Below are 19866 nucleotides of genomic sequence, written 5' to 3'. Positions count from 1 at the left end.
GATTGGTAGAATGTGCTCTCATTCCATGTAGGTATATTCCTAAACTCCTACGTATTTTTTAAGCCTTATTTGCACTTGTAATTTATCATTTGGATTATCCACTTTCATTAGTCTGACTCTATATAAAATAAAAACCTCACTCATTTTAGTGGAAAAAGTCTCCTAGGTAATCCACTCCACCTCAATGATTATTTTTCAGAAATTAATCCGAAGGTGCAACAAGAGGCCCGATACACTCTGAAATGGGGGCGCAACTGGGCAGAGACGCGCCCCAAACGCGGCACCAAGCAACAACGTCTCTCAAACGCTCGATTCGGCGTAATTTGGGGGCCATTTTGGAGACGAGACTGGAGATGCTCTTAAACTGCAATCCATCATGTACAAGACCATTAAAATTTTGAGAAAAGAAACAACACATAAAGGGAGGAATGGTCGGGAATTTGTATGTTCATCTGCCATGTTGTTTTTCTTTGTGTATTTTTAGTTTTCAAGATATCATATGGTAGGCTTTCTTCAAAATTGAAGATTGATGCATGGGTTAATGTGAAATATTCCTTCATGTTTGCACACAAATGATATCATCTGCAATAAACATATCTTTGTTTGTTGTATTTTATACTTGGCAGGTAGTATCGTTGGATAGATGCTGGGGAAGAATTGGGATACGAGAGGAATCCGCAAGTAATTAAGGTTAGCTTGGACTACAATTGGGGAAGAAGGATTAGTTTTCTTGGAAAAGGCAGCTGAATGAAGGCCCCTCTGTTGTTTTCATTTGTCTATCATGTTATCCGGTAGCAATCCAAAGTCTAAGCTATGGAAATACAATGTTCTATTAATATGGAAGCTCAGCATCGAGTGACATATCTTCAAGTGGGGTTTAGTGACAACGTTGTTGGATTGGAGTATTAAGAAAATCACAATAGTGTGTAGAAAAGAAAAATAAGGGATATTCAAATGGGCACTTAGAGAAGGAAAATGAACAAGGAATAGTGATAGACTATTCTTAACAAACTAATCTACTTTATTTTAGCAAACTGAATTTGCTTACACTATATTGTGGTTTTTTTTATTAAAACTTAAAATCCATATATTTTTTCTTCTTTGCATTCAGTATTCTTGTACATGATTCTTCACTTCTTAGAATCGATTTAGATTCGGGATCAACAAAACCGTTTTTACTTACATAATGTAAGTGTAGATAGTTACATTTCTCAAAATATTGCTAAAATGGTGAGAAGGTCAGGCTAGAGATGTAGTGGAAAGAATAAAAACAAAAATAACATGAGTCAAATCTATCTCTATGTCTTATGTTTCCGTAGCAACGCACGGGCACTCTGCTAGTTGCTCTTCAGGCCTTGAATCACTTCCATGCAGTCCGATGCCACCATGACCCCTTTCACGCCCAGGTCCGCCGTAAGCGCCAATGCCTCGCGGCAAGCCATAGCTTCAAGGCAGCCAGGGTGTGTAATCCCCTCAAAAACCACGGACGAGGCACCGAGGTAGACACCTGCATGGGAGCGGCAGACGGCCGCCACAGCTCCTCTATTTGATGTCTTTGCAACAGCGCCATCTGTATTCACCTTGCTCATGTTCAGCGGAGGAGGGATCCATCTTGGTGCCACCGGATGGTGCACCTTCGCTGCAACCGTAGCTCTCGGCTTCTCCGTCAAGGATAGATCACGCAAGAAACTTTCGACGAACTGATGCGTCGCCCGCGGACTTTGAAAAATGTCCTCATGAATTTCCTTTCTTCTTGCGTGCTAAATAGCCCAAAGGGTAACAACCAACCGAATAAAATCATCATGCTCCATCGTCCGCATCATCAAGAACAGCAACTGCCGAGCAGCAGGCTCCGTCGAGATGCATATATGTTCCACGATTGTTGGGTTTGATAGCGCCCACACACGTCGCGACATAGCACACTCCACCAGGGAGTGACGCCATGAGTCCTCTTGTCCGCAGACCGAGCAGGCCGCCGACGGCGCCATGCGCCGGTGGTGACAAACGTCGCCGGTTGGAAGCGAGCAGTGCGCCAGCCTCCACAGAAAAATCCGAACCTTTGACGGGACCGCGGTCTTCCATAATTTCGACCAATCCTTCCCTTCCTTTGCATTGCTCGAGGCCGCCCCACGGTTCTCAAGCCAATCACTTCTAGTCCGACGAACTCGAACCAGATTTCTGTACGCTGAACGGATAGTAAACAATCCTATTTTTTTCAAACTGCCATGCCTAGAAATCTTCTTGCCGCCTGGTACATAGGGGAATACCCTTGATCACTTGGACGTCCATGGCTGCATATGGTTAATCGAGCCGATTGGTAGTTTGGTACCCTCGTGAGCGCTAATGGGCTGGCCCAACTATATGCTTTCACCCGTTTGGGGAAGCTCCGAACATTCTTTTCCTTTTTTGCTGTTTCTAGTTTTAAGAAAAAATTCTTCTTTCTTTTGCTAAATTTTTCAAATTCATGAACATAATAATAGAATTTTTAAATATGTGAATATTCACGATTATTTTACTAAATTCCCATAATTTAAAAAAAATAATGTAATTCAATGACTTTTAAAAACCAAACGTTTTTTAAAAAAATAGTGAATATTTTCAAAACTTCTGAACATTTTCAAATTTCCTAACATTTCTATAAATCCCTAAACATTTAAAAAATTCGTGGATAGTTATTCCGGACACGACACTGTGTCGTTCAATGGCTAGCTGCGTTTCAGTGTTTCTAGCTTGGTGTTGTAGGCTTGTAGCAGTGTCATGTCTGTGTTTCCCTTTCAACCTGCATTTACTTTTCTTTCAATCAGAAGTTGGTGCCACTCCTTCCGTGTGATGCTTTGATTTGATTTGAATAACCAAGAGAAAACAACGCAATCACCAACAGGTTAACCGGAGGTTCATCGTCCGCAAGAACATCAACATAAAAAATGGTATGAACAATACCTGCTTGTACTTAGTGATAAGATAGTTCAGTACATCAAACTTGACGAAATTAGAAAATGTCACATCACCAACTCAAAAGCACTACATCAAAGTTTATAGGCAAACAAGGTTCAGAAGAACTACGGTTCATGAGGCAACACTTGACTAAATACGCCGGACTTACAAAAGCGGGAGTTATCAGCCCATGGCAAGTAGTTAACCTTTCCATGTAGTTATGGAAGTTCTTCCTCGTTGGCATCCAGATCTGCGTCATCTATTCCATCACCTGTAGGAACATGTGTGCAGTTACCTAGCTGCCGTGTTAGCTTCATGGCACTGCGGAAATGTGGGCAGTCTGCTTTGCTTCCAGGAATACCATTGGCACGAAACCATTTGGCCCAAGCCTTGTCAAGTTTTGATCTGGTTTCCATCTCCTTCTTGAACAACACGTCAATTCGAGTTTGTGTTAGTACCCGGCTCGGAACAAGGTCTGCGTCCATTCCTTGAACTATGTGCTTTGACTTGCCGAACTTCCCTGCAGTGTGACAAGAAGAATGAAATACACAGACAATAGTCACATCAGCCCCAATACCAGCAAGCCATGCTCACAAACAATGTTTTGGCTGTAAGACTTTGACAGGAATGAGGCAATAACAAATCACTGACTAGCAGGGGAGGTGAAATTATTTTTAAATAGGGATTTGCTAACGTGAACCCTCAATCCAGCTACTAATGTGTATTCACTCAAAAAAAAAAAAAAACTCCAATGTGTAACAAGTTACAGACCAAAAATCAAGATACATGTATCTTACCTCCTTCCAATATGGTTCCACTCGAGGCAACTCGGTTGTTACCTCCTACTGCTCCCACTCCTCTTGAAGCAGCAGCCATGCAGGTATCATCCTTTGCCACCGGTGCACAGATGCCACTGATCCTCCGCTCGCATACTGCCAAGTCACTCACTATCACCGAGAAGTAAGGTCAGATTGGGAAAATAGAAAAACAATAGACGAGATGGTAAACTAAGGAGACTACAACAGGAGCTCTTGAGTAATAGTGAGTAGGTGATATATGAGCTTTGTACACAGATGATACATGGGTGTCACTGTGATGGCCACCAGTCATGGGATGTGAACCCAATGTTGTCATCTACTAGTGAAACTATAGGAAATGTACATTTTCACTGAGTACATGAATACGCAGAATACCAAAAAATAATGGAAATAGTTAGATTTCAAATGGGAAAAGTTGAATGGAGCAGGTGCGCTCTGCGCACCTCCACATTTTTCAACTTTGTCTTTTTTTTGTATCTTCCAAATTGTGTAATATTTTGATTTGATTTTTTGCAGCTCACTCAAAAATAACAAATAGAATGGAGGAAAAATAGTTCGGAATTTTTTTGTGCAAATTTAAATTTTAAATTATTTAAAATTCAAAATAAATTCTTGAAATACATATATAGATAATGCCATAAAAAATCCAAAATATTTTTCCCACATTCCAATTGTTATGTTTTAGTGATCTGCAAATTTTTGAGTTCAAACAATATGTGGTGTGAGAGAAACAAAAATGAGAAGTTGTTTGAAAGGGGAACAAAAAGAACTTGCACGGATCTTGATGCAGCATACACGGTGTGGATACGGGTGCTCACCAAGCACCTGCTCTGAAAGGCCACTCTCATTTCAAATTTTAACCCCAATATTTTTCCTCGGGTGGTCCAGATTTTCTTGGTACCACCGACGCGGCGACACCTATGGCTGAAAACCAGTAGTTTTCAAATTTGGACTCCAATACTTTTAACTCAGATGGTCCTAATTTTCTTGGTGCCACCGACACCTCTGGCTGGTTACGACCCCTTCCAGAACACACTAGCCCAATTTCCAATTGCCATGTAGCTCATGCTCAAGAGGAATGTACCATAGCTACATGAAAAAATACACTAGTAGCATAATGCATGGCATGCATACATACAGAAAGCAATAATCTTTAATCAATCTGCATCTCACAGTACTCTCAAATTTCTTAATAGTGTTATATCTAAATCATAAAACAAATTAGTCAAAAGTGGTTGGTTTCTCTGACTTGACAGTAGTTCACGTATAGTTTAAGACGTAACAAAACCCTATGTTCATCAATCTAACAAAGATATTAGACAATGGCAAATACAGTTAAGCTGTTAAGCAACATTGTATTAGCACAACAAAGGTACTCCAGCGACCAAAAACTGAAAATACTTGGATTCTTTTTACTTCCATAGAATGTAAAGACAGCAAAATACCTGCAGTATAGAAACTTCTGTAAGGATAATAGTGGGTGGTCGTGAAATTATCTTTACCAAGACTCTTGAACTGCATTGTTTCGAGTTGAATCATGTAGACACCTATGTCTGTGCTTACATAAATCACATGATCATCTTCATCATATCCCAATATCAGATTGTTCCTTCCCCCCATACGCTCTAGACCGAGGATTGTGTTCATTTGAAAGGTCTCCTGCAACACCCATCCAGCAACACCATCACAACCCACCTTCCTCTCCCACATTTCGAATTCTTGGTAGTGCAGAATAGCAAGGCGAATAATGCTAGTGCTGTCATCTGCCGGCATGACCTGAAAGATGCTCGAGCAACTATAGTGCAACAAATCCGGCATCTCAATACAAACTAGGCTCTGTCTGTCCAAATCAAATATAAGCATGCCATCCTTATACCAATCAAACAGCCAATAAAGAGAATTCCCAACAAGGGTAGCCGGACTAGTCATACCACTCATATCATACGTATTGGTATATTGAATTCCTACTGTTGAGATGGCATCCCCCCATGTTCTGGTCTCGGATGAGTAGATCGGGGGAAATGCTCGATTTTCTTCTAAGTGGATGCCTATCAAGATGACCTGAAAGGGGCTCGAGTGGCAATCCCCATGGACGTGACCTTCGTCGCTGGCAGCGCAAAGCACCGCGGCGTTGAAGACGACAATCTCCTTGTCGTCGAACCTTGGTGGGACGGCCACACAACGGCGGTCTCCGGTGGCTGGGTCCCACACCATGATCTTAAGCAGCCTCCGGTCAAAAAAGAGGACGCGCCCATGGCGGCAGCCCATCAACTCCATATAGTAGTGATTGAGGATGTCTGGAGGGAAGAAGCACTCATGCGGGATGAGATCTGGAGAGCTGAGATTGGACCTGAAGAAGGGGTGCCCGGTGTACCCCATGACGAGGCCGAGGACCGGAGGTATCCTGTGGTGGTCGCGGAAGCCGCGGAGGAACCGGGGGTCGGTGACGACGCTGCGCCACTGCTTGCAGACGGCGGAGATGCGGGGCAAGGTAGATGGCTGAGGGGGAAGGAGTAGGAAAATCTTCCGGAGGAGGTCGTCGACTTCCAGCGCCGCCGGTGGCGCAGCGCGGCGGGGGCGGGGCCGGCGGCGGGTCATGTCGTCGGTCGACTGGCTGGGTGTGTGGTGTGTGCCCGTGGTGTGAACCGTCGGCTGCGTGGTCGGTGGACGGCTGGAAGCCTTCAGCCTCAGTTTAGCATGGGCTGAACAACCTAGACTTTGTTTTGCGTATAATCTAATTCATGCCACGGCACCATTTAGCCTTACACAGTGCCCATCTTTCTCGTGCGTCCGATCACGATCAAGCGGACTGGACCAAGCGGCGCTACCGTCCAAAAGAACGACAGCGGAAAGCTCCCCCATAATTCACGAATTTTTCGTTTGGTTCGTCATCTCCCCATTCCCCTTTCCTCTCTCCTCCGGATCGAGCTTATCCCCTCCCCCGATCTCCTCCTGCGATTCTCCTCGTCGGCGGCGAACGTGCCAGTCGGAAGGCCCTCAGAGATTGTCCTGGTTGGTGGTAACAGTGGAGGCGGACTCTCTACGGCACGGACTGGGGGATCGATGCATCCAAGGAGGGTGGATGTGATGAGAGGGGTTCTTCGGCGGCGGCGCCCCGCGATTCGACGCCGGCAAGGCGGACGGCCGGCATCAGAGGAGTTTTTGCGGCCCGTCCTCGCCCATCGAGTCGCCCGACCTGGGTGGCCGCACTGGTAGCTTCGAGGCAACGCCTTGCTGGTAAGAGATTCGATCTCGCTTGGTTTTCCCCAGCGTGTTTGCTAGACGCGCCTTTGATTTTACATCCAATTGTTTGGTCACTGTGGTGTTGGTCCAGTATTAGTAGTAGCAGTTGCTCGTATCCGACCCAAGGCATATGTGCTCTGCATTCGTTTGATGCTCTGTTTTGCTCTGGTCGAGGCAACAGCATGTAGCATCTGCTCTATTTTGCTCTCCGCTCCAGCCCAGTGCTGCTTGTTGCCGCACCTGAACAGTCTATTTCTTTGCTGTGTGCTCTCTTGAGGATTCAGATGGTGTAATAAGCTGGCTGTAATTTTTGTATCCGGCTGTACTTATCTACTTCTTTTCCTCAATTTCTCTGTAATATTTACATTGGATGTAAGTATAGCAATTTTCTCCACTTCTGGGTGAAGTTTCTGTAACTAGATGTACTTCCTACCAGTTTTTACATCCAGATTGATGCAAGTATCCATGTGTTTTTTCTCAACTTTAGGTGGAATTTTATGTATCTGGATGTAATTTTTATTATTTTTCTACATTTAAAATACTGAATGGACCAAGGTTTCCCAAGAACAATAGTAGGTTTTCATAGATCTGGATGTATTTTCTTCTTCTTTCTACATCCCCGCTACTATTTTTTACATCCTCACTTTGAATCATGAATACTAGATTTTTTCTGAGATGTAACTTTATGTAGCTATACTAGTACAATTTTTTTACAAGCCAATACTTTTCTGAACGGTAGATGAGAAAAACGAGGATAGAGCCAGGTTTTTTTGTCCGTGTACTGATGGGGTTCACGCTCCTGCAAAAATCGCGAATGTCAAGTAGATGGATGCGTGTGAAGAATATGGTCACATTTTCTGTTTTTGGTAACTGTTGCTTTCGGCTCTTGGGACCACTTTCCTTTTTTGGTAATGTTGCGTTCAGACAAGGGGGCACCGTGGAAGACTATCCGGTGCTAGGGCACTCTGTAGCATCGTCCTTTGTTTTGATCGTTGCCAAAATTTACCTACTCCAAATATTTGCAATGCCAATATGACATTTCGACAAATGCCGTTTTGACCAATTATTAAGCTCACTTTTCCAACTTACGTAGTAGTTTCTCTTATCCAAACTGGTTAATTTTACTTTGTCCAAATACAGATATATCTATTTGTTAACTAGATACATCCATATCTATAGAAAATTAAGTCAACTAATTTGAATTGGAAGGAGTACTAAAATGGCAAACAAAAATTTAGCCGGCCACATATTTGGTTTGAAAATCATGGGCTAAAACAAACATACTCCAGTATGATTTATAGGGTCGTATCTGGGTGAGAGCAGAACATTAAGTCAAAGCTTATCAGTGACTTAGTATGTTTGGTTCTTGGCCATACATCAAAACGAGCATAGAGGGGGATTTCCAAACCTTTTGATGCCCTATATGTATGATATGATAAGGGCCCTTTATTCACGGAGTATCCAGCAGCCCGCCTCCTTGTCGCATCCGGCTCCGACCATCGAAGCATCGCATCGAAGAAGGAAACCACCGGCCAGCTCTAGATCCTAGCCAAAAGATTTAGAAGTACCTCCCAACATAACTCCGAACACCAGCAAACAACCAAAACACCATAGATCTACTACAACTATGCACAACCCTAAGTTCGACGCCGGTCATTGTCCGGCTACTCCCGTGGAGAGAGCACCAAAGGGGTTGAGGGGGAGACTTATGCCGGCTTATATGAGCTGTTTTTTTAAGGCACCGAGGGTGCCAAACTTATACTCAACTCAAGTGCAGAGTACAACTTGTATTACATAGCAAACTTATACTCAACTCAAGTGCAAAGTACAACTTGTATTACATAGCAAATTTATACTCAACTCAAGTGCAGAGTATAACTTGTATTACATAGTCCTGCCTGGATAAAAAAATTAGAATAGAGATTTCATAACAGGAGGGCGAAGAATGAGCTGAACAAACACATCTAAATATATGTTCATCTAGGAATTTTCTAAGAACCTGATGAGCAAAGTTGTGGGCGACACCATTTAAATCTCTTTTGATGTGGAACACCTACGAATTTGTCTTGAAAATGGAGTTGGGGATCTCTGCAAAAGTCATCCTTGCATTCCAATGTAGTTGAGGGTTATCTAGTTTCCTACTCGTCATCGCTTTCGCAAGGATCTGGTTGTCCATTAGTAGAGTTGGTCTGTTTATGTTAAGTAATTCAGCTAGCTTTGTTGCGAGGAGCATTGCATCCGCTTCGGCTTGGAGAACATAAGTTGTGTGTGGCGCTGAAGCATGTACCATGACATTGAAGTTCTAGCCGTTCTCCATGTACTGCATAAATACACACATTCTTGTTGCTCTTAGGCCTCCAGAGATGTTTTTGCATTTCCAAGAAGCATCTAAATAGACATTGGCACCTCAATGACTGAGACTTTGGATGCACCTGCAAGCGAGGATCAGAAGCAACAAGAAGTTCCAAATTATTCATAATAGCTTGTGCATTCATATTTATTTTATATGGTTCTCCTTTTTTTTTATCAAAGAGGCAATCATTTCTAGACTTCCATAAGCACCACATAAAGATGAGAATGTTTTGAAGGGTAGCATAAGGATGATTCATATTCATAAAATTCATTATAATATGAGTCAAAGAGTTATTGTTTTGTATGAGTTGGTCAAATCGAATAAATCAGGAAGAGATAAACCAAGTTAGTCTTGCGAAATGGCAGGTAAATAAGAGATGAATATCGTCCTCCTCCAAATCGCACCTGCAACAAAGTTTGTTAATGTAACATCCCAGGTTTTTCAAAAATTAAAAACTTGCATGCATTCATGGCATCTTTGCATTAGTTTGATCTCATAAAATAATAAGCACAATATGAAACAACTATAGCCTTAAAATCCTAGTGTAAAACTCTTAATTTTCCTATCATGCCATTTTGGCAAAAATCATAGTCTTGCGAAATGGCAGGTAAATAAGAGATGAATATCGTCCTCCTCCAAATCGCACCTGCAACAAAGTTTGTTAATGTAACATCCCAGGTTTTTCAAAAATTAAAAACTTGCATGCATTCATGGCATCTTTGCATTAGTTTGATCTCATAAAATAATAAGCACAATATGAAACAACTATAGCCTTAAAATCCTAGTGTAAAACTCTTAATTTTCCTATCATGCCATTTTGGCAAAAATCATGTACTATTTTGTCTAAGTCAAAGCCCTGAATTTTACAAAATTTTAGAAACTGGTTTGAGTCATTTTGGAATTAGGATTCAAAAGTTATGAAGAAAACAGTAAAAGAAAAAGGAAAATGAAAAAGAACAAAAAAAAAGAGAGACACGGATCGGACTGGCCGAGTTGGGCCAGCCCGACCGCATCGGCCCAGTCGGCCTGCCAAAGGTGGCCCGTACCGCACCGCCTTCCCCTTTTTTTTTCTTCCTTCTCTCACAGACAGCTGGGGCCCGCCCGTCAGCGGGGCCCACTCGTCAACGTCTTCTTCTACCCCCGATCGTGTCCGACCCAGACACTGCCACCACCGTCGCTTGCCCGAGATCGGCGCGGAGCAATCTCCGCCGTCCGAGGTCTCGACGTCCGTGCCCTAGCCTCCATAAATACCGCCGCCACCCCCGCCTCCTTTTCCCCCAAGCCGCCGCCCAGATCGCGCCGCCAGGCTGCGGCAATTGCTCACCGGAGCTAGCCCGACCGCCGCGCCCTTCGGCCTCCGCCCCGGCCGCCCGCGACCTCCCCGGCCACGCCACCCCCGCCCGCGCGTCGGCCTCGACGCGGCCGACCCCGTCCGCTCCTTCTCCGTCGCCCGAACCCGCCGTAGTCGCCGCGCTTCCACCGCCCGACCCCCGACCGAGCTCGGCCGCACGCCACGGCCACCGAGCGGCCGTTCGCAGCGCCACCGCCACCATCCGCCTCACCTCGGCGCGCCGCCTCGTGTGGTCGCCTTCATCGACGCCATACCGCCGTAGCCGCCGCGCGCTCACCGTCTGAGCCGCCGCCGCGCCATCACCGCCGGCCGGCAAGGTGAGCTCTTCCCCTTTTTCCTTTTCTTTTATTCTTTTCTTTTTGCATTTTAGTTTTAGACCATCGGATTGGATCCAATGTTCCATAAGGCTAATCCGGCCTAACCGGTACTGACCAATCAGGTCACGCCACGTGGCCTGCCCAGTCAGCCCCTCCTCAGTCAAAGCAGTCAAACACGTTTAAATTTGAATTTAAATGCCAGATTTGTTGCACAACTTGTAAATTCAATATAAAATCAACCACTGGGCCAAATTTTACAAATTTTATATTTTCGGAAAGATTACAATCTGTAGTACACAATTTTGGAGTAATACGGCATAGGTTTTGTGTTACATTTTGCGTCATAATTCAAATAGTGAAATTAACTCTTTTACACTATAAAATTTGTATTAAATAATCTACAGGCCCAAATTTTATGATTTTGTACTTTCTGGAATCCTCGGATCATGTACTTCAACTTGGTATATGAGTTGTACAACTTTGATACGTGCACAAACTTGCTATAGTAAAATCTATTCAAATTAGAAATTCGAGGATAATTCAAATTCTATAAATCATTTTCGAATAATTCCAATTGCCCTATTCTTGTGTTACTGTAGCCTATCCAGGGAGGTCAAATTTATATTTTTACTAAACATAAATCTTGCGGTAGCTAATTAATAGGATTGTATATGTAAAGTAGATATCAAATTAAATGTCCATAATACTTTAATAACATTGCACATATCAGAGAACACCTAATACAACACTTACACACTACTTATCTTCTGAAAGTAATTGGTGCATATCATGCATGCATACATGTCTATGATTGTTCATATTGAATGTTTGTTTATTTTTGGTTTGCTTGCTTGTTTAGATTGTGAAGGAGTGATGTCTACGCACACACCTTTTCCTGTAGACAGTGTTGGGCCTCCAAGAGCAGAGGTTTGTAGAACAGCAGCAAGTTTTCCCTTAAGTGGATCACCCAAGGTTTATCGAACTCAGGGAGGAAGAGGTCAAAGGTATCCCTCTCATGCAACCCTGCAACCACAAAGCAAGAAGTCTCTTGTGTCCCCAACACACCTAATACACTTGTCAGATGTATAGGTGCACTAGTTCGGCGAAGAGATAGTGAAATACAGGTGGTATGAATATATATGAGCAGTAATAACGGCACCAGAAAATAGCTTGATGCTACGACCGGCGTGTGGTTGATGGTGGGAATATTGCAGGCAGTACAGATGCAGTAGAACAGTAAACAGGCGATGATTGCAGTATTTGGAAACAAGGCCTAGGGATTATACTTTCACTAGTGGACACTCTCAACATTGATCACATAACAGAATAGATAAATGCTATACTCTACACTCTCTTGCTGGATGATGAACACCACTAATTGTGTAGGATTATACGAACCCTCAATGCCGGAGTTAACAAGCTCCACAATATTCGATATTCATATTTAAATAACCTTAGAGTGCATGATAGATCAACACAACTACACCAAGTACTAACATAGCATGCACACTGTCACCATCACACTATGAAGGAGGCATAGATCACATCAATACTATCATAGCAATAATTAACTTCATAATCTACAAGAGATTACAATCATAACCTACGCCAAGTACTACACGATGCACACACTGTCACCATTACACCGTGCAGGAGGAATAGAGTACTTTAATAACATCACTAGAGTAGCACATAGATTAATAGTGATACAAAGCACATTGCAATCATAAAGGGATATAAATAAGCACTTCACTATGCCATTCATAACAGTGAATAAGTATTCTGTGAAATATAGCCTAAGAGACCCACACGGTGCACACACTGTCACCTTTACACACGTGGGACAAGGAGTCTCCGGAGATCACATAAGTAAAATTCACTTGACTAGCATAATGACATCTAGATTACAAGCATCATCATATGGATCTCAATCATGTAAGGCAGCTCATGAGATCATTGTATTGAAGTACATAGAGAGAGAGATTAACCACATAGCTACCGGTACAGCCCTTAGCCTCGATGGAGAACTACTCCCTCCTCATGGGAGACAGCAGCGGTGATGAAGATGGCGGTGGAGCTGGTAGCGGTGTCGATGGAGAAGCCTTCCGGGGGCACTTCCCCGTCCCGGCGGCGTGCCGGAACAGAGACTCCTGTCCCCCAGATCTTGGCTTCGCGATGGCGGCGGCTCTGGAAAGTTTCTCGTACCGTGGCTTTTTCGTATCGAAAATTTAGGTCAGGGACCCTTAAATAGGCGAAGAGGCGGAGTCGGAAGGTCGACGAGGCGGTGACACCACAGGGGGGCGGCCCACCCCCTGGCCGCGCTAGCCTGGTGTATGGGGCCCCCAGGGCTCCCCTCTGGCGGCTCTCGGGTGTTCTGGAAGCTTCGTGGGATTTTAAGATTCTGGGCGTTGATTTCGTCCACTTCTGAGAATATTTCCTTACTAGGATTTCTGAAACCAAAAACAGCAGAAAACAGGAACTGGCACTTCGGCATCTCGTCAATAGGTTAGTTCTGGAAAACGCATAAATATGACATAAAGTGTGAAGAAAACATGTAGGTAATGTCATAAAACAAGCATGGAACATAAGAAATTATCGATACGTTGGAGACGTATCAGCATCCCCAAGCTTAGTTCCTACTCGTCCCGAGTAGGTAAACGATAACAAAGATAATTTCTGAAATGACATGCTACCAACATGATCTTAATCATACTATTGCAAAGTATATGAGATGAATGCAGCGATTCAAAGCAATGATAAAAACAATGATTAAACAACTCAATCATATAGCAAAGACTTTTCATGAATAGTACTTTCAAGACAAGCATCAATGAGTCTTGCATAAGAGTTAACTCATAAAGCAATAATTTCAAAGTAAAGGCATTGAAACAACACAAAGGAAGATTAAGTTTCAGCGGTTGCTTTCAACTTATAACATGTATATCTCATGGATAGTTGTCAATGCAAAGTAATATAATAAGTGCAATATGCAAGTATGTAGGAATCAATGCACAATTCACACAAGTGTTTGCTTCTTGAGATGGGAGGAAATAGGTGAACTGACTCAACATAAAAGTAGAAGAAAGGGCCTTCGCAGAGAGAAGCATTGATTGCTATATTTGTGCTAGAGCTTTGATTTTGAAAACAAGAAACAGTTTTGTCAACGGTAGTAATAAAGCATATGCATCATGTAAATTATATCCTACAAGTTGCAAGCCTCATGCATAGTATACTAATAGTGCCCGCACCTTGTCCTAATTAGCTCGGATTACCTGGATTATCACCGCAATACATATGTTTTAACCAAGTGTCACAAAGGGGTACCTCTATGCCGCCTGTACAAAGGTCTAAGGAGAAAGCTCGCATTGGATTTCTCGCTTTTGATTATTCTCAACTTAGACATCCATACCGGGACAACATAGACAACATATAATGGACTCCTCTTTAATGCATAAGCATTCAACAACAATTAATATTCTCATATGAGATTGAGGATATTTGTCCAAAACTGAAACTTCCACCATGGATCATGACTTTAGTTAGCGGCCCAATGTTCTTCTCTAACAGTATGCATGCTCAAACCATTCAACTCATGGTAAATCGACCTTACTTCAGACAAGACGAACATGCATAGCAATTCACATGATATTCAACAAAGAGTAGTTGATGGCGTCCCCAGGAACATGGTTATTGCACAACAAGCAACTTATAAGAAATAAAATGCATAAGTACATATTCAATACCACAATAGTTTTTAGGCTATTTGTCCCATGAGCTATATATTGCAAAGATAAAGAATGGAAATTTTAAAGGTAGCACTCAAGCAATTTACTTTGGAATGGCGGAGAAATACCATGTAGTAGGTAGGTATGGTGGACACAAGTGGCATAGTGTTTGGCTCAAGGATTTTGGATGCATGAGAAGTATTCCCTCTCGATACAAGGTTTAGGCTGCAAGGTTATTTGAAACAAACACAAGTATGAAGCGGTACATCAAAACTCACATAAAAAACATATTGTAAGCATTATAAGACTCTATACCGTCTTCCTTGTTGTTCGACCCTTACTAGAAATTATCTAGACCCTAGAGCGACCAATTATGCAAACCAAATTTTAGCAAGCTCTATGTATTTCTTCATTAATAGGTGCAAAGTATATGATGCAAGAGCTTAAACATGAGCACACCAATTGCCAAGTATCACATTATTCAAGACATTCTACCAATTACCACATGTAGCATTTCCCGTTTCCAACCATATAACAATTTAACGAAGAAGATTCAACCTTCGCCATGACAATTAAAAGCTAAGAACACATGTGTTCATATGAACCAGCGGAGCGTGTCTCTCTCCCACACAAGCATTTATTCCAACAAAAACAAAAACATACATACGCTCCAAGTAAAGTACATAAGATGTGACCGAATAAAAATATAGTTTCAAGAGAAGTGACCTGATAATTTTGTCGATGAAGAAGGGGATGCCTTGGTCATCCACAAGCTTAGATGCTTGAGTCTTCTTGAAATATGCAGGGATGAACCACCGGGGCATCCCCAAGCTTAGACTTTTCACTCTTCTTGATCGTAGTATACCATCCTCCTCTCTTGACCCTTGAAAACTTCCTCCACACCAAACTCGAAACAAACTCATTAGAGGGTTAGTGCATAATCAAAAACTCACATGTTCAGAGGTGACACAATCATTCTTAACACTTCTGGACATTGCTCAAAGCTACTGGAAGTTAATGGAACAAAGAAATCCATCCTACACAGCAAAAGAAGCAATGCGAAATAAAAGTCAGAATCTGTCAAAACAGAACAGTCCGTAAAGACGAATTTCTAAGAGGCACCAAACTTGCTCAAATGAAAATGCTCAAATTGAATGAAAGTTGCGTACATATCTGAGGATCACGCATGTAAATGGGAAGATTTTTCTGAGTTACCTACAGAGAATTCAACCCAAATTCGTGACAGACAGAAATCTGTCTCTGCGCAGTAATCCAAATCTAGTATCAACCTTGCTATCAAAGACTTTACTTGGCACAACAATGCAATAAAATAAAGATAAGGAGAGGTTGCTACAGTAGTAACAACTTCCAAGACACAAATATAAAACAAAGTTGCTGTAGTAAAATAAACACATGGGTTATCTCCCAAGAAGTGCTTTCTTTATAGCCATTAAGATGGGCTTAGTAATTTCAATGATGCACTCCCAAGAAATAAGAGTTGAAGCAAAAGACAGCATCAAGAAGCAAATTCAAAACACATTTAAGTCTAACCCACTTCCTATGCAAAGGAATCTTGTACACAAATGAATTCATGAAGAACAAAGTGACAAGCATAGGAAGATAAAACACGAGTAACTTCAAGATTCTCAACATAAAGAGGGGAAACTTGATATTATTAAAATGCATATAACCATGTTTCCCTCTCTCATAATAACTTTCAGTAGCATCATTGATGAAATCCACAATATACCCATCACTTAAAACATTCCCATCATGGTTCATATGCATAGAAGTATCATTAATTTTGGCATAAGAAGAGTTCTTCTCATTAATAGTAATTGGAGCAAGATTATTATCAAGAATTTGAACATGGTAAACAAGTTGCATATTAAGGAAATTGTTTTTGGCAATCCAATCATAACTATGACAAGTTTCATAAGGATAGTTATAACCTATATCATAGCATTCTTTATAATAATCATCAAAGATTGGAGGCATTGTGTCATCATAAGAAATAGAATAGTTATCTTTCACAGTAGGTTCATCTGTGACCATACCATCATTGTTACTAGAAGGAGATGTATCAAACACATAATGATCAGTATCAAAAGGATTTTCAAACACCTCTTCCCCAAGCTTAGATCTTTCTATATCATTATGGGAGGAAGCATGGATAGTACTGATACTATGGCAATTATTATCATCATCATTTTCAGAATTAGTTTCCCAGAGATTTGCAATATCAAAAGTAGTGTGCTCTTTCAAATCATGATCACTAATGTATGTAAAGGGCATAGGGAGATCATTGTATTCAGATTCATTATCATAATAATCATTAGGAGCAACATACTTACGGTTACCTAGCGTTATCTCATTCACGCGGGGATATGTCGTTACCTCTTTCTCTTTATTCTCCTTCTTCTTATTCTTCTTCGTTCCCTTCTTCTTCTTCTTCTTCTCTTCCTTCTCCTCGTTCCCTTCTTTAGGAGGAAGAGGCTTGAAGGGTGGCTTGTCCGCATAACCTGATTTACTTTCAGAAACAATAGAAGAAACTTGGGAGGATTCCTCCTTTTCATTAATTAGTTCAAAACACACAGCGGTCCTATCATATTTTGGCAAGGTGTCATCTTCTAAAATATTTTGTATGTAAGTATTTGTATGGCTATTATCAATGCAATAAGAAAAACACCCATGCAGGACATCATCAATATCAAGATCACTCATATGTAACAAAGAGATTTTTCTTGATAGCTCTTCACACCACAAAAATAAAGTAAGTTCATCATGCTGATTAGGAGTAATTTCATCATCACAATACAAATTTGCAGCACTCATGGGGTTCAAATTATCATTGGAGGAGCATTGAAAATTAAAATGACCCACTCTATGGCAAACTTCACAAATAAAAGGATAGAGGTCACAAACTTTTTTACCAAGATCATCTAGAGCCCTAGCCCACTTTCTAGTTTTTTCATTAATATGATGGATACAATATTCATCTTCTATTTGATTAATTCCACAAGGTCTATGCATTCCACAAAAATTAACATGCTTATAGGAAATAGCAGTCTTAGGAGTTTGAGCATGTTTATTGCAATCATTAACAACAATTTCATCCTTCATGCAAGCCTCTTTAAAAGGTTCATGATACTTATCAAAATTCTTTTTAGGCAATTCAAAATGAGAGGCAAAAGCTTTATAAAGATTTGCAGCAACTTGAGAGTCAAGACCATAAATAGCACTCATATTTCAGAATTTACTAGTATCCATAAAAGTTTCAATGCATTCATAATCATAATTTATACCTGACTCTTCACCTTTGTTGTTCTCCCATCCTTCAGCATTCTCCTCAATCCGATCAAGAAGATCCCACCTAGCTTCAACCTCCTTGCTTGTGAAAGATCCCTCCGAGCAGGCATCTAGATAGTCCTTGTGATGTCCTGAAAGCCTCGCATAAAAATTGTTAATAATAACATTACGGGGAAGCTCATGAATGGGACATTTGAGCATTAGTGACTTCAATCTCCCCCATGCTTGAGGAATACTCTCTCCATCACGAGGATAAAAGTTATAAATGTAATTCCTATCAATATGCACTTCATGAGGAGGATAAAATTTAGAATAAAAGAGAGATACAATTTCCTCCCAACCAAGAGAATGACTATTCTTCAGCAATTTATACCAATGCGCCGCTTTACCAGACAGGGAAATAGAGAATAGTTTCTTCCTCACTTCATCCATAGAGATACCTGCACACTTGAATAACCCGCATAATTCATGCAAAAACAGTAAATGATCTCCAGGATGGACAGTTCCATCCCCTTCATAACAGTTATCTATAACACGTTCAATAATTTTCATGGGTATCTTGAAGGCAGTACTTGCAGTTGGTGGATTTAAAATATCACAAGCATCATTAGAGTTATCGCATATGGGAGATAAAGCATTATCAGAGCAAATTTTCTCCCCTAAAGGTGGGAAGCTAAAAAGATCACAAAAACTAGCTTCCCCAAGCTTAGACTTCTCCATAGCATTAGCAGTGATTGCGTTCATACTAATATGTTCCATGGGTTTTTTAATTTTCGCATCAAACCTTCCATGTCTTAACTCAGGAAATAGAATAAAAATCTCCATGTTGCTTACCATTATGCCAAACTAGTGATAAATGATGCGTGTGGTTGGCACGTCCGTTGGGAACCCCAAGAGGAAGGTGTGATGCGCACAACGGCAAGTTTCCCTCAGTAAGAAACCAAGGTTTAATCGGACCAGTAGGAGTCAAGAAGCACGTTGAAGGTTGATGGCGGCGGGATGTAGTGCGGCGCAACACCAGTGATTCCGGCGCCAACGTGGAACCTGCACAACACAACCAAAGTACTTTGCCCCAACGAAACAGTGAGGTTGTCAATCTCACCGGCTTGCTGTAACAAAGAGTTAACCGTATTGTGTGGAAGATGATTGTTTGCAGAAAACAGTAGAACAAGTATTGCAGTAGATTGTATTTCAGTAAAGAGAATTGGACCGGGGTCCACAGTTCACTAGAGGTGTCTCTCCCATAAGACGAACAGCATGTTGGGTGAACAAATTACAGTTGGGCAATTGACAAATAAAGAGAGCATGACCATGCACATACATATCATGATGAGTATAGTGAGATTTAATTGGGCATTACGACAAAGTACATAGACCGTCATCCAACTGCATCTATGCCTAAAAAGTCCACCTTCAGGTTATCATCCGAACCCCTCCGATATTAAGTTGCAAACAACAGGACAATTGCATTAAGTATGGTGCGTAATGTAACTAGTGACTACATCCTTGAACATAGCACTAATGTTTTATCCCTAGTGGCAACAAAGACAACACAACCTTAGAACTTTCATCACATTGTCCCGGTGTCAATGCGGGCATGAACCCACTATCGAGCATAAGTACTCCCTCTTGGAGTTACAAGCATCTACTTGGCCAGAGCATCTACTAGTAACGGAGAGCATGCAAGATCATAAACAACACATAGCATAACTTTGATAATCAACATAACAAGTATTCTCTATTCATCGGATCCCAACAAACGCAACATATAGAATTACAGATAGATGATCTTGATCATGTTAGGCAGCTCACAAGA

The 19866-nt window shown here is 41.6% G+C and overlaps 1 protein-coding gene across 1 annotated transcript; it reads right to left on the bottom strand.

Annotated features, from left to right (window-relative positions):
* Positions 1–2912: 2912 nt before the first annotated feature.
* Positions 2913–6453, bottom strand: LOC127332773 (uncharacterized). The gene is made up of 3 exons (XM_051359116.2): positions 5198–6453; positions 3732–3881; positions 2913–3454 (listed from the first exon to the last, which is right to left on the bottom strand). Exons 1-3 carry the CDS (start codon positions 6348–6350, stop codon positions 3153–3155), a joined length of 1605 nt encoding a protein of 534 aa, XP_051215076.1. The 5' UTR covers positions 6351–6453; the 3' UTR covers positions 2913–3152.
* Between the last annotated feature and the right edge of the window lie 13413 nt (positions 6454–19866).

This window comes from Lolium perenne, chromosome 2 (assembly GCF_019359855.2).
Source record: "Lolium perenne isolate Kyuss_39 chromosome 2, Kyuss_2.0, whole genome shotgun sequence".
NCBI classification, from domain to species: domain Eukaryota; kingdom Viridiplantae; phylum Streptophyta; class Magnoliopsida; order Poales; family Poaceae; genus Lolium; species Lolium perenne.
This window is presented reverse-complemented; position numbering and strand designations above follow the sequence as displayed.

Bases quoted from the DNA above. Each gene is read 5' to 3' on its own strand.
- LOC127332773 (XM_051359116.2), bottom strand. From the start codon at position 6,350: ATGACCCGCCGCCGGCCCCGCCCCCGCCGCGCTGCGCCACCGGCGGCG. The intron at 3,882-5,197 runs GTATTTTGCTGT...TCTCGGTGATAG, and splicing joins CAGAAGTTTCTATACTGCAG to TGAGTGACTTGGCAGTATGC. The intron at 3,455-3,731 runs GTAAGATACATG...GTCACACTGCAG, and splicing joins TGGAACCATATTGGAAGGAG to GGAAGTTCGGCAAGTCAAAG.